This window comes from Equus przewalskii, chromosome 6, assembly GCF_037783145.1.
Source record: "Equus przewalskii isolate Varuska chromosome 6, EquPr2, whole genome shotgun sequence".
In the NCBI taxonomy this organism is placed as follows: domain Eukaryota; kingdom Metazoa; phylum Chordata; class Mammalia; order Perissodactyla; family Equidae; genus Equus; species Equus przewalskii.
The window spans coordinates 77,377,198-77,390,203 of record NC_091836.1 but is presented as its reverse complement, the minus strand read 5'-3'; the positions used below and the strand labels follow the sequence as shown (position 1 = coordinate 77,390,203).

At 37.3% G+C, this 13,006-nt stretch overlaps 1 protein-coding gene across 1 annotated transcript; it reads left to right on the top strand.

Moving 5' to 3' along the window:
- Positions 1 to 9,790: 9,790 nt before the first annotated feature.
- LOC139084331 (olfactory receptor 10T2-like) lies at positions 9,791 to 10,753 on the top strand. The gene has a single exon (XM_070626730.1). The coding sequence runs from the start codon at positions 9,791 to 9,793 to the stop codon at positions 10,751 to 10,753; it is 963 nt and encodes a 320-aa protein (XP_070482831.1).
- The last annotated feature ends 2,253 nt before the right edge of the window (positions 10,754 to 13,006 follow it).

Below are 13,006 nucleotides of genomic sequence, written 5' to 3'. Positions count from 1 at the left end.
TTCTATTTCATATTTTCCAATTCTTTGTTGATCTTCTCACTGCGTATATCCAGTCTTCTCCCAATATCAGTGAGCATCCTTATGAGTTTTTGTTTGAACTCTTTGTCACATAGATTGGTTATTTCTGTTTCATTTAGTTCTTTTTCTGGGATTTTGTCCTATTCCCTTGCTTGGAATGTATTCCTTTGTCTCCTCATAATCCTTTTTTTTCTGTGCTTATATCTAGGTATTAGGTGAGTCAGCTGTGTCTCCTGATTTTGGATAAGTGGCCTTATGTAAGAGATGCCTTTTGAGACCCAGTAGTGTGCTTCCCTCTTGTCATTAGTCCAAGTGATCCACTAGTGACCCCTGTGTGGGCTACTCGTGCCCTCCTGCTGCAGTAGGGTTGCTCTTACTGCTGGTACCCAGGAGTCTAGTCTTTCCCTCCCTGGCAGGCTGTTTGTAAATTGGGCTGGGGAGCTCCAATGCCATTGGCTACAAAGTCTAATAGGACACTCCTGTTGCAATTTTCCTGATAATTGGGTAGGTACCCAGTGTAGTGGGTTGCTAGCCTCAGGTTGCTAGCCTGTAGTTCTCAAACCTTCAAGGCTGTTGTCAGCTCTCTTAGGATTGCAGCTGAGTGGGGCTTAGCCATAGGCATGGGAGCACCCAATTGTTTCAGGCTTTGGAATGTGGGGCTCCTCCTCCTTGTGGCTGTTTGTGAATGTGCAGAAAATTTTAAGAAATCTATAACCATGTACTATAACTCATTTAGTAAGATCACAGTATACAAAGCATAGTATACCAAAGCAATTTTATTTTCCTTTGCTAGCAGCAAACAATGTAGGGATTAAAACAGAAAAAATATATTTATAATGTGCTGAAAACCATAAATATTTAGGAATAAATTTATGAAAAGCTAAACAATACTTCTTCAAAAGAAGTATAGAAACAAGAGAAATTAAAGAAGACATAAATAAATGGATAATAATATACCATGTTCATGGATTAGAAGATTCATTATTATTAAGGTACTATTTCTCCAAAAGTTGATCTATTGTTTCAATGTAACACAGATCAAAATTCTAGAAGGACCTTTTGTATAAATAGACAAGCTGATTCCATGTCGATGTGCAAACTAACCAGAAAACTTAAAGTAACTTTTAAAAATGAAGAATAAAGTTGGAGGATTTACACTACATGACTTCAAGACTTACCATAAAGCTAAAATAATCAAGACAGTACAGTGTAAGGAAATAATAGACACACAGATCAAAGAAACAAAATGTCCATCAATAGATCCATGTATGTATGCGATTTATTAATAATATACTGACCGATTGATTTTGGACTAATGTTAAGGTCAATTCTATGGGGAAAGAATTTTCAGCATATGTTACTGGAGCAACTTCATATTTATATGGAAAAAATGACCAACAAGCTTTACCTCGTATCAAAAATTAACTCAAAATCATCATAGGTGTAAATATGAAAGACAAAGCTATAGTATTCCTAGAGCTAAATATACAAAAGAGATCTTTGTAGATTTAGACTAGGCAAAGATTTTTTAGGTAGGACACAGATGCACAAACCATAAAAGAAATAGAAGTGACATATTGGAATTCATAAAAATTTTAAATGTTTAATTTTCAAACAGAAAAATCCAGAACTCTGAAAGAGAGAAAATGTCTGCAATACATATGCATGTGAAAGGTCTTGTATATAGGATGTATAGAACTTTTAGAACTGAAAAATAAGACCAAGAGCCTAAGTTTTAAAATAGGGAAAAGCTTTGAACAGGTCCTTCAAAAAGGAGATATACAGATAGACAGTAAGCACATGAGAAGATGCATAGCACCATGAGTCATCAGAGAAATACAAATTACAATGAAAAAGAGGTGCAGTTATTAGAATGGCTAAAATTGAAGACCAATATCAAATGTTAACGTTTTGGAGCAATTGGAATTCTCCACATCACACGTGGAAATAGTAAACCATATAACCACTGTAGAAACTGTAGTTTCTTAATCATGTAAATATTTGTACACATACCTGTGACCTAACATGCCCGCTTTGTATTTAGCTAAGACAAGTGAAAACAAATATTCATGCCCAGATTACTTGAATGTTCACAGATAGCACCTTTACTCAAAAAAACCCCAAAGTAGAAAAACCTCAAAGCCTGGTAAGAAGTGAATGGATAAAAAAGTGGTATATCCATATAATAGAATGCTACTCTGCAATAAGAAGAAACAAATTACTGATACAAAAAACATGAATGAATCTCAAAATAATTATCTTGATAGAAAGATGTCAGATATAATGGAGCACATGCTATGTTACTCTAATTTAAAAGGCTCAAGAAAAAGCAAATTAATCTATATTGTCAAAAAGCAGATCAACACTTACTTGGGACCAGGAGCAGAGGGAAGCATGGACTGCAAATGGATGTGAGGAATCTTTAGAAGGTGATGGAAATGTTTTCTTGGTTTTTTTTTTTATTGTTATTGAAATGAATAACAAGGATGATTACTATCAGAAAAGATAATTTTTCTCTTCCAGAACAACTTCATCATTCATATAGTATTATTTTCGCATTCAAGAAAATGGGCTTTAAATTCAAACAAGTAATTCCTACTTCCACCTTATTTACTGATACTTTTGTCTATTTTCCCTTTACTGTGTCTCAACTGATGATATTCCTCTCTCTGTTCCTTGCCAGAAGCTGGTAGAGAAAGTTTAAATGATTTGAATTTAATTGATGATTACTTTGCTTGACAGGACTATCAAATTATTCTTTACTACTTTAATTTTTTGGCATATTTAGTTAATGCTATACCACAATTTCTTTTCTTTCTGCCTCGGAGATACTAAATGATAAATTCCATGCAGGTAGACCTTTGGCTGTTTCTTACTTATATTTCTCATAGCCTAGGACAGTGCCCGCAGTATAAGAGCACACTATATAATTTTTTTAATGAAAGGATAAATGAATGACTAATGACCTGTGTTAATGTTTCCAGGAAGATTGTTAAGAGTGTAATGAAGAAATTGTAACATCCACATACTTCTTCAAAATTGAGGTGAGGAGTGGTGGTGTCTGTAGCTCCATTTTATAGCAATAAATGACACTGTTATTTTCATTACTCTCTTTGTAACTCACTTAACATTGCATTTGGAAGAGGAGTGGATGAAGATAATAGCAAAGATAGACTGGTGGTTTAGTGTAGAGAGACAGATCAGCAGCATTATGCTCCTCAATTGTCTTTGCAGATCATAGCACATGCACGCATAGAATATCAATGATGTGACTTCAGAATTCACTAACTGTATTCTGAATAGATGCATAAGAAAAAAATACCAATCTCTAGTAATCAGGGCCACTTAGCAGAAAGCAAAAATCCTAACGCTGCAAGGAGCAAGTGCAATAAGACCCACAGAGAGAAATTCAGTCTATATGAGCATATGACAGGCAATGATTGTTACAGGTTATAACTAGCCCATCAGAGAGAAGGAATCTGGGCCATTAATCAGAACCTGCTGTCACTATCTTATTTTTTTGAATTTTGAGTGTGTGTAATAAAGTACATACAGTTCTCATTCTTGTGTATACATTGGAACTCAATCTTATCACAAGTTCTCGAAAAGCAGAGCCTTAGACAGCAATTCTTATGCAAGTAGTTTAGTGAGGAATGATCTCAGTGAAAACTGAAAGGATGAGAGAGAAGCAGGACAAAGCATGAGGTGAAGCCAGAAAAAGATGCGGGCTCTGCTGAAGCGTACCTTTAGTCTGATCTCACAGGGAGCACTGGAGCATGATTGGCACCTCAGAGTTGTCCTAACTTTCAGCAACAGGGTGTTTTCATTGCTGTTTCTAAATCATTGTTTCATTCAGTTGTTGGCCATGGGCCACCCTGGGAGTGAGGGCATGTACTCCTAGATAGTTCCAGTCAACTACATTCCTTTCAGCCAGGAGCAATTCTTAATAGAAGACATTAACAGCTGGCTCTCAAAGAAGTTTAGTGAAGTGTTCAATGGACTAATAAGATGCAACTGGGAAAGGCATAAACGTGTCTACCTAGCTTCCAAAAATCCCAATTTATTGTTATCTACGACTATCTAGACTGCTACACCACATCTGTTAACATTGAGTTCTGGTGTCCAGAGCAGGCCCTCCAGAGTAAGTGCCTCACCTTATAGAATTCATTCTTAATGATTATAATTTCTCTCTTGGTTTTAATACATTATTCAAGCAAGGGGCTTCTTGGATGAGGTAGCATTTGTGCTGAACCTTAAAGAATGGATAAGAGTTTATGTGCATGAAGTTAAGAGAAGGGATTTTCAGACAGAGAGAACAGAGTACAGAATGAGGAAATTACAGAATTTAATCAGGAGGTAGTGTGTTGACCGGTGTGCCTCAAGAGTTGAGGTTAGGAGAGCAGATATTGGAGACAGGACTTGGTAGCACAGAGGGTGGAAGGCTTTGAAGGCCAAGCTGATGAAACAGGCAATTAGGAGTCATTTGTGGATATCGTGTATGGCAGCGCAGTAACTGGGATTTGGATGAAAAGGGATTTTCCTCTGCAGTAAGGTCTTCTAAAGCAGAGTTGCCTCAGAAATAAATCACTGTGCTCATACTGTGTGTTAATCTTCTTCCTACTCACCTTCTTATGAATGTTTCCCCAGTCAATAGCTTCTCACGGCACACTATTCCCTTCTCCTGTGTATAGGGCAGAGGAGTACTTCAGATTTGGCCAATTTTCAAAATCATGAAATAAATGATATTTTTCAGGAAGTAAAATATCCCTAACAATATACCTATATCCCAAGATATATTTTTAACAAGTTGAATTTACATTATTTCAGTTGTTATTCAGAGAATAAGTGCAAACATCACTAAAAAGTCTCTGTGGTATATCAGGAGTTTAAAACTTTTTCGTGGATATCACATTGGGTAATAGATCCTCAGAGCACAAAGCTCCTGGTTTCTAAAGCAGTAGTCTCAAGATAACAGTCCCCAGTGGCCCAAGGACTCATTAAAATCTTCATCGTACTGAGCTCCATCCTTAAAGAATGGAGAAGACACAACCTTTTATGTTATAGGAGATTCTAATGTCAGAGGGGACTCATCACAGGCTTCAAAAGGGAAAAACTGCCTTAAAACTTATTTGTGAATTACAAGATATGTGAAATCACAGGAAGAACTGCAAAAAATTATAGCTGAATTGTGAGATTGTAAGTTCTTCCTCCATTTAATCACGTTATGATTTTAAGAGACTTGAAAGTGATGTTCCTTCTGTACGAGGTGGTAATTTTAGTTTTTTTTTCTCTTTAATTGATGAATATTCTATATCTTCTAATAGTCAAGTACTTGTAGGTATTAATAGTGTGTTGGAAAATGTTAAAGAAACTATGAGCACAGATAAGCTGGAAATTTAGAATGTTGTCAATTCCCTACTCCTGGTAGAGATGGAATCCAGAAAACTACATGGGGGAAGCTTTGCAGAACTGCAAACAGAGAATAGGATGGCAAACTCAAGGCAAAAGCCAGGTGAATAAAGAGGAAAAGGCCTGGGAAAAGCAAACAGAGGGCTGAAAAACTGTTATAGGCATCTTGTTCTCCAGTGCCTGCCTGAAACGTTGGGAAGAATGGAAACAATGTCCTACTGACAATCTTCTATCACAGCTGCATTATAAGAATATGAAAGAAAAGAGTTTAACATCAACATATATGAAAAGAAAAGTATCGTAAAACTCAAAAATTCTCAGCCAGAATTAAGGAGAAAAATTTTACAAATTATGTATGTTCTGATTTCCTGGAGATTTCCCCTTGGAGAGGCTTGCCAAGAATTTGTGGTAAATATGGGTGGAGTTGTACTGTTTTGATAAAGCTCCCATGGAGTTGCCGATATGCCATGTAGAAGATGACCACTCGTGTAGGTCAAGTGTGATTTGATTCTACAGTGAATAAGGGCAATAGCTAAAATGAGAAAATGATAGTCTCTTTGTCTTAGACTCTAAGCAACCACTGCTGGTATTTTCAGAAGTTTCTTTGTTCACCATTCACAAATTCAATTAGTGGGCATGTAGAAAGCTTCTGTACAGGCATTCACACTGCTGAGTGACAAGATCCATAAAACCTCTTTAGAGAGCCCCCAACTATCTTTAGTACATGTCAAAATAAAATAAATGCTAAATAGAGATAAAAAAAGGATTGTGGAGGAATTAGTAAATGCACCAAAATAATAATTACGAGAAGCTTTCTGGAAAAGAAGGAATTCTATTTTTCCTAGCATCATTGAAAGAATCTTACTCAAAAATCTACATTCACTAGACTTAGGCTACAAGATGGGGAGTACAAAATTTTAAAAATGGTCTCTGCCCTGTCTAGTATGGGAGTCAAGTTATTTAAAAAGTTTTTTTAAAAAAAGAAGAAAACTTCATCTTGATAAAATGGGATGTGATTCTAGAAGAAATGACTAACACAGCCAGGGAGGTTTAGGTAGACTTCTGAGGGGAAGTGACATTTGAATGGTCTTTTCAGGAATGCTAGGCTTTTAGCAGGCAGAGGAGGGCAGGAAAGACATTGTAAATTGAAGAAAATGAGTCTGAAAAGTAGAAGAGCCATGAAGGGCATAGGATGTTTGGGAAACAGTAGGATGTTCCCCATATAGGAGAGGATGACAGCAGGAGATGAGACTGGAGAGCTAAGACCTAGAATGCCATGCTAGGACCCTTGCTCTGAGGGAGGCCTTATAATCAACCAGCCAAGCAAGTGGATCTCCAGACTCTCACTGTTTGCTGTAAATATACTGTGCATGTACACTTATGAACTGTATCGCCTTTAGCAAATTAAGTAACTCCTTAAGTCATAGTTTCCTCACTACAGACATGGTCAAAATAATAGCACTTATCTCTCAAGATAGCTATGAGGATATGTGAGATCGCATAGCTGAAACATGCAATAAAGATTAGAAGTTTTAGAATTATCTACTGTGTAAGCAAAAGGTATCTAAAAGAAGACTAAAATGAAGAGATGCAGCATGATTGTAGAGTTAACACAGAAAAGCTGGTAGTAGGTGAAGGACAGGACAGGGAGAGGGAAAGACAAGATTGTTGCAATATCCAGATGAGCAGTAGAGTAGAATGAAGGACACATTTTTCAGTTAGGATCCTGGAATCTAGAAAATGTGAACAACAGCAGAGGATGAGTAGTGAAATTAATCCAAGGAAGGACATGACAAATGAATAAAAGTCTGATCTAAGAAAAATGGAGGAGGGACAACTGAGGCAGGTGGAACACCATGTACAAAGGCACAGCAGCATGGAGGAACACAATGTTTTGGAAAACAGAGGGTACTGGTTTGAGTGCAGGGTAGGTAGAGGGATGTGGTAGAGACTGAGCCAGGAGCAGTATGAACACGAAATATCGTGCTGGGATATTTGGATTTCCTCCTATAAGCAGTGCAGCCATTCACTATTTCTGACACTATCAGTGACTTAATATATCCTGTGTTTTGGAATTGAACACCTGGTCACAATGTAGTGAATAAAATAAAATTGCAGGACACTTGTGACTAATAGACAACCATGGAGGCACTATGTTCACCCTGTGGGATAGGCCCAGGACAATGGCAAAAGGAATAAATAAAAGAGGATAAGGATGCTTGCAAACAGACATCTGGAATTTTGAAGTGACTTATTGGATAAAAAGATCAGGGAGGAGCAAAAAAAAATGGAGTCAGATTGTAGCTCCCTGATGTCTGTAATTAACTCAAACAGGAAGCACACGAAGAAACTCCAACATGTGGGGAAATATGGTTGGTTCTGTCTGAAAATCATACATCCAATTATCAGAGGTTATTCCAGCATTGAGGATATACCAAAGGAAATTGAGAATCATTTTTGGTAGAGATGGGAATTGGAGAGCCACATAAGGGAGGCAGTAACTGAAGCAACAAGAGAAGAAAAATGTTTCTTTCAGAGGCAAACAGACTGGGAAAGTTTCAGAGGAAAGAGTGTGGAGGGGTCTCAAAGAAGCCATATGGGTCTTAGTTGAATTTCTTGAGTAGAGGAGTTTCTTACCTGAGGGTCTTCTGTTTGCTGTGAACTGTACCCACGATACTCTCTCCCCTGATCTTCACCTATTTATTGGTTGCTCATTGCCATTCTGTTCTCCACTAAAGTATGTCACCTCCTCTGAGAGGCCTTCCCTGACTCCACAAACAAAAGTGGCCATTCTCGCACGTCGCAGAGATCCTGTGTCTTGTTCCTTGTGTTTCCCATGTAGAAAAAGCCTGGCACATCATATGCATTTAGTCAATATGTAGTGAATAAATTCATGACTTCTATAATCACTTAACCACTCTGTACCGCACTTTATCTTTTATAAAAACAGAATGAGACTTCCTACCACATAGACTTGTGAGGATTACACGAAACAGCTCTGTCTAACCTCAGCATATCATCTGGCACATTATAGGTATAAGCAGGTGCTGGTTACCTGGCCTGACTCCTCTTGTATTCTTTGCCCATAACTACAATGCAAATAGACAACACCAACTCTTAAAATATTTTGGTTTTTTATCCTCTTTTGTCTTTAATCTTTGTGAATCCTACAGAATAATTTCCAGCCAGTGTTTCTCTCTTTCTCTTGTACATTCCTATATTTTCCATCACTGATTTCTTACCATCTTTCTTTCTCCTTCCCTTTAACAGTAACAGAAGTTAAAATCAAAATTCTATGGAATGTCTTCATATCACTTTTCTGCCCTCACCTCCTACAAGACTGGATGTTTAATGAACAACTTAACAGAAAAAAGATTTTCCAAATCGATCTGAGGAATGTGAATTGACTCTGCACTTCAAAGCAAACCACATAACAAGTATATCTGCTAGAAAATGTCCTGGAGGTTTAGCTAACAAGTCAAAATTTGGGACATAATGAAAAGATTATTCTATTCTAGAATGAGACAATACCTTTGAATTCATTTTGACTCCAAACTAGTCCATTATATAATACCAGGTATCTGGAAAAAAGCTTCAATAAGAAGCTCTTAAGAACTTAAAAATTATTGATCTCTATTAAGAACTAATGATATTATGGATCTCAAGCTCCAATTATTACCATGGATAGGAACCCAGCAGAAGTTACAATGTGTTAAATTCATTTATGTGGTCTAGTTATTGTCATAATTATCACCTTTGAAGATGCTTCATGTTCCTGCACTGATGAAAAGAGGATTGCATTGAAAGAAAAGTCAAAGTTCCCTTAGGAAATCTCACGATTCCCCTAAATGTTTTAAATGTCATATTCATTTTAAGTGACGTAAATGATTGAATTACGGTATTCACTCCATCAATAGTTTATTAAGCTCTTATGAATGCCAGGGTACTGTTAGATCACAAAAGGCATTTGAAAAATATGCATCACAAGATCCAGTGGGTCAGAACAAAGCAATTTTATTCATATTTTCTCCCTTACATGCAGATCCTGATTGGGAAAGAGAGAGATAAAGATTGCTTTTGTGCGTAGAATCCAAGAAGATATTCGGGCTCATTCTATGTCATTTACACAGATTCTCATACTAGAATTATTCTTATCTCTCTGACTCCTGAAATTGACTTTAGTCAGGTGCATATAACATCCCTTTCTCAGTCTCTCTCATGAAGAGTTGCCTGAAACTTGCCAGGTGCCCTTGATTAAAGTCTAGGTGACATCAGTTCATAAGGATCTTTATATGATCATCCAGAATCTCAATCTGAAGAACCTCTGTACCTTTGGAGCAAAGTTGCTGTGCCCACTTGGAGGATGGGCAATTGTACCACAGTGAGCACATTCCTTCTGTGGGGATTTTCCAGTTTCCCAGAATTGCAGAGTCTCCTCTTTGTGGTGATTTTATTCTCCCACATGACCATCCTAACTGCAAATGTGTCTATAATGATGGCCGTCAAGCTCAGTCACAACCTTCACACCCCCATGTACTTTTTCCTCTGTGGTCTGTCCTTTTCAGAAACTTGTACCACTATGGTAATCCTCCCCCGTATGTTAGTGGACTTGCTGTCAGACAACAAGACTATTTCTCTCCCTGAGTGTGCCACACAGATGTTTTTCTTCTTTGGCTTCTCAAACAATAACTGCTTCACCATGGTTGTCATGTCCTATGACCGTTACACTGCCATTCACAACCCACTGCATTATGCTGTCCGCATGAGCCAAAAGGTCTGCTTTCAGCTCATGATGGCCTCTTGGATGGTTGGATTCCTGGTTTCTCTGTGCGTTGTCATCACTGTATTCAACCTGTCTTTCTACGACTCCAACATCATCCCGCACTTCTGTGACATCTCGCCTGTGGTCTCCCTTGCTTGTGATTACACTTTGTATCATGAAATGGCTATTTTTGTGCTCTCTGCCTTTGTGTTGGTGGGAAGCTTTATTTTAATTATGATTTCTTATGTCTTCATTGGGTCCATAATTTTGAAGATGCCTTCTGCAAAGGGGAAGTATAAGGCCTTCTCAACTTGCTCCTCCCACCTCACTGTAGTGTGCATCCACTATGGATTTGCTTGCTTTGTTTATTTGAGGTCCAAGGACAGTGACTCAGTCCTTGAAGATATGCCGATGGCTGTGGCATATACAGTGCTGACACCTCTGCTTAATCCCATAGTATACAGTCTAAGAAACAAAGATATTCAGGTAGCCCTAATGAAAGTAGTAGACAATGCAATTAGGTTTATCTCTCAGACGGTTAATAAAAGAAACTTGAACATTTAAAAATTTACAGATTGCTGATAAATAAAAGTGGATTAAGGAGAGTACCTCCAATAAAAATCGTCACTTTGTGTACAAAGCAACTAAAGTATTGTTTTTATTGCCAGGTTGATCCTGGCATCATCATTTTTCTACTACAAACAGGATACATTTTAAAAATATTTTTAAATTCATGTGTGCATGCATTTATATGTGTGTGTATATATATACATATATATATACACACACATATACAAGCAGTAGATGAATCAAAATTTGTTTTGGAACACAGCATTTTCATGACAGTAGTTGAATGAATCTTTCTATTTATGGATTGTAGTTTTAGTGTCAATTCCAAGAACTATTTTACTAGCCATGTATTTTAAATCTTTTCTCCTATTTTTTTCTAAAGGCTTAGAGTTGATAGCCCTACATTTTACATTTAAGCCTATCATCTATTTTGACTTAATTGTTGCATGACATATGAAATTTCAGTTGAGGTGCTTCCAACCTCTGTGGATGTCCAATTGCTCTAGCACCATTTTCGAAAAGGCTTCTTTCTTTCAGTAGATTCCTTTTACACCTTTTGAAAAAATCAGTTGGGTATACTTGTGTGGGTCTTTCTCCAGTCATCTTTATTGATCTGTGTGTTTGTTCTTCCACCCGTACCACACTGTCCTGATGACTTAGATATATAGTAAGACAACATCTGGTACAGTGATTCCTTCCAATTGATTCTTCTCTTTCAAGATGATTTTATAATTCTAAGACCTTTTCTCTTCAGTAATGTAAGGATTTTAGTGCAGTAAATTTTCCTTTCAGGACTGCTTTACCTGCATATCACATGTTTTCATATGTGCCTTTTAAATTTTTCATTCTGTTCTATGTATTTTGTAAATACTGGAGTTCCAAGTATTCTTTTCATCATTTACTTTCTGTTTAGAGAACTTCCTTTTGCCATTACTTAAAGGTAAATTTGTTGGGAACAAATTCTCCTAGCTATCCTTAATTGGAAATGTCTTCATTTCTCCCTCATTTTTGAGGGCTATTTTTGCCAGACAGAATTTATGTTTGAAAATTCTTTGCTTTTAGTACTCTAAAAACATTGTGCCACTTCCTTCTTGCCTCATGGTTTCATGAGAAATCTATATCTATATCTTTCACCAAATTTGGGAAGTTTTCAGCCTTCATTTCTTTAAATACTTACTCAGTTCCCCTTTCATTCTCTTCTTTTTATGGGACTCACAATTTATGAATGTTAGCATGTTTTTTATTGCCCCACAGACCCATGTAGTGCTGTCCTTTTCTTTTTCCAATCTTTTTTATTTTTGTTTAGGTCAAGTATTTCTATTTATCTTTATTCAGGTTCATGGATTCTATCCTCTATCATCTCCACTCTACTACTGAGACTATCCAGAAAGTTGTTTTATTTTTTGACTTCTGGGATTATATTTTTAAGTTCTTTCATTTTCACTTAATTATTTTTATTTTTTATAAGTTCTCCTTCTTTGCTGAAATTTTCTATCTTGTTAATTTGTGTTAAGAATTAATGATAGCTTATTGATGCATTTGTTTGATGGCTGCTTTAAAATCTTTGTCAGATAATTTCAACATCCCATTCATCTTGGTATCAGCATATATTGTCTTTTCTCATTCAAGTTGTGATTTTTCTGGTTCGTGGTATGGCAAAGGGTTTTCGATTGTATCATAGACATTTAGGATGTTATATTATGAGACTCTGGATCATATTCAATCATTTTTTAGCAGGAAGTCCCCCTGTTGAGTGTTGCTGTAGCCACTAGGTGAGTGTAGCTGTTCAGCTTCCTGCTCGGCACTATTGACACAACTCTGGCAAAAACAGAGTAGTGACTCACACAGCCTCCTTGCAGATGAGTGAGATGGAAGCTCAATTCCCCCCTCTGCCCTGTTGTCTCCTTCCCAGTGTTAGTGTGATACTAACTTGCATGCCTCCTAGCCTCCAAGAGGGCTCACCTCCTTTTTGGCTACACTGATACTAGGGAAGGAGGAAGTGTGGAGTTGGTTCACACGGCTTTGTTGTTGCAGGCTGGAGACAGATGCTCAGCTGTCCACTGGTGCACTCACAAGTAGGGTTGGAGGCGATGGAAGCAGAGTATCACTAGCCCCACCTCACAATCCCTCATTAAGTCTCATTGCTTCCAAATGACAATGGAGGATCATTTCCTCACTGGACCCCACTGAAATTACCTGGGCAAGAGAATCATAGGGTGAGTTGGGTGAAGATCAGCTCCCTACTTG

What these genes read in the sequence shown, in the direction of transcription:
- LOC139084331 (XM_070626730.1), top strand. Translation starts at nt 9,791, where the DNA reads ATGGGCAATTGTACCACAGTGAGCACATTCCTTCTGTGGGGATTTTCC.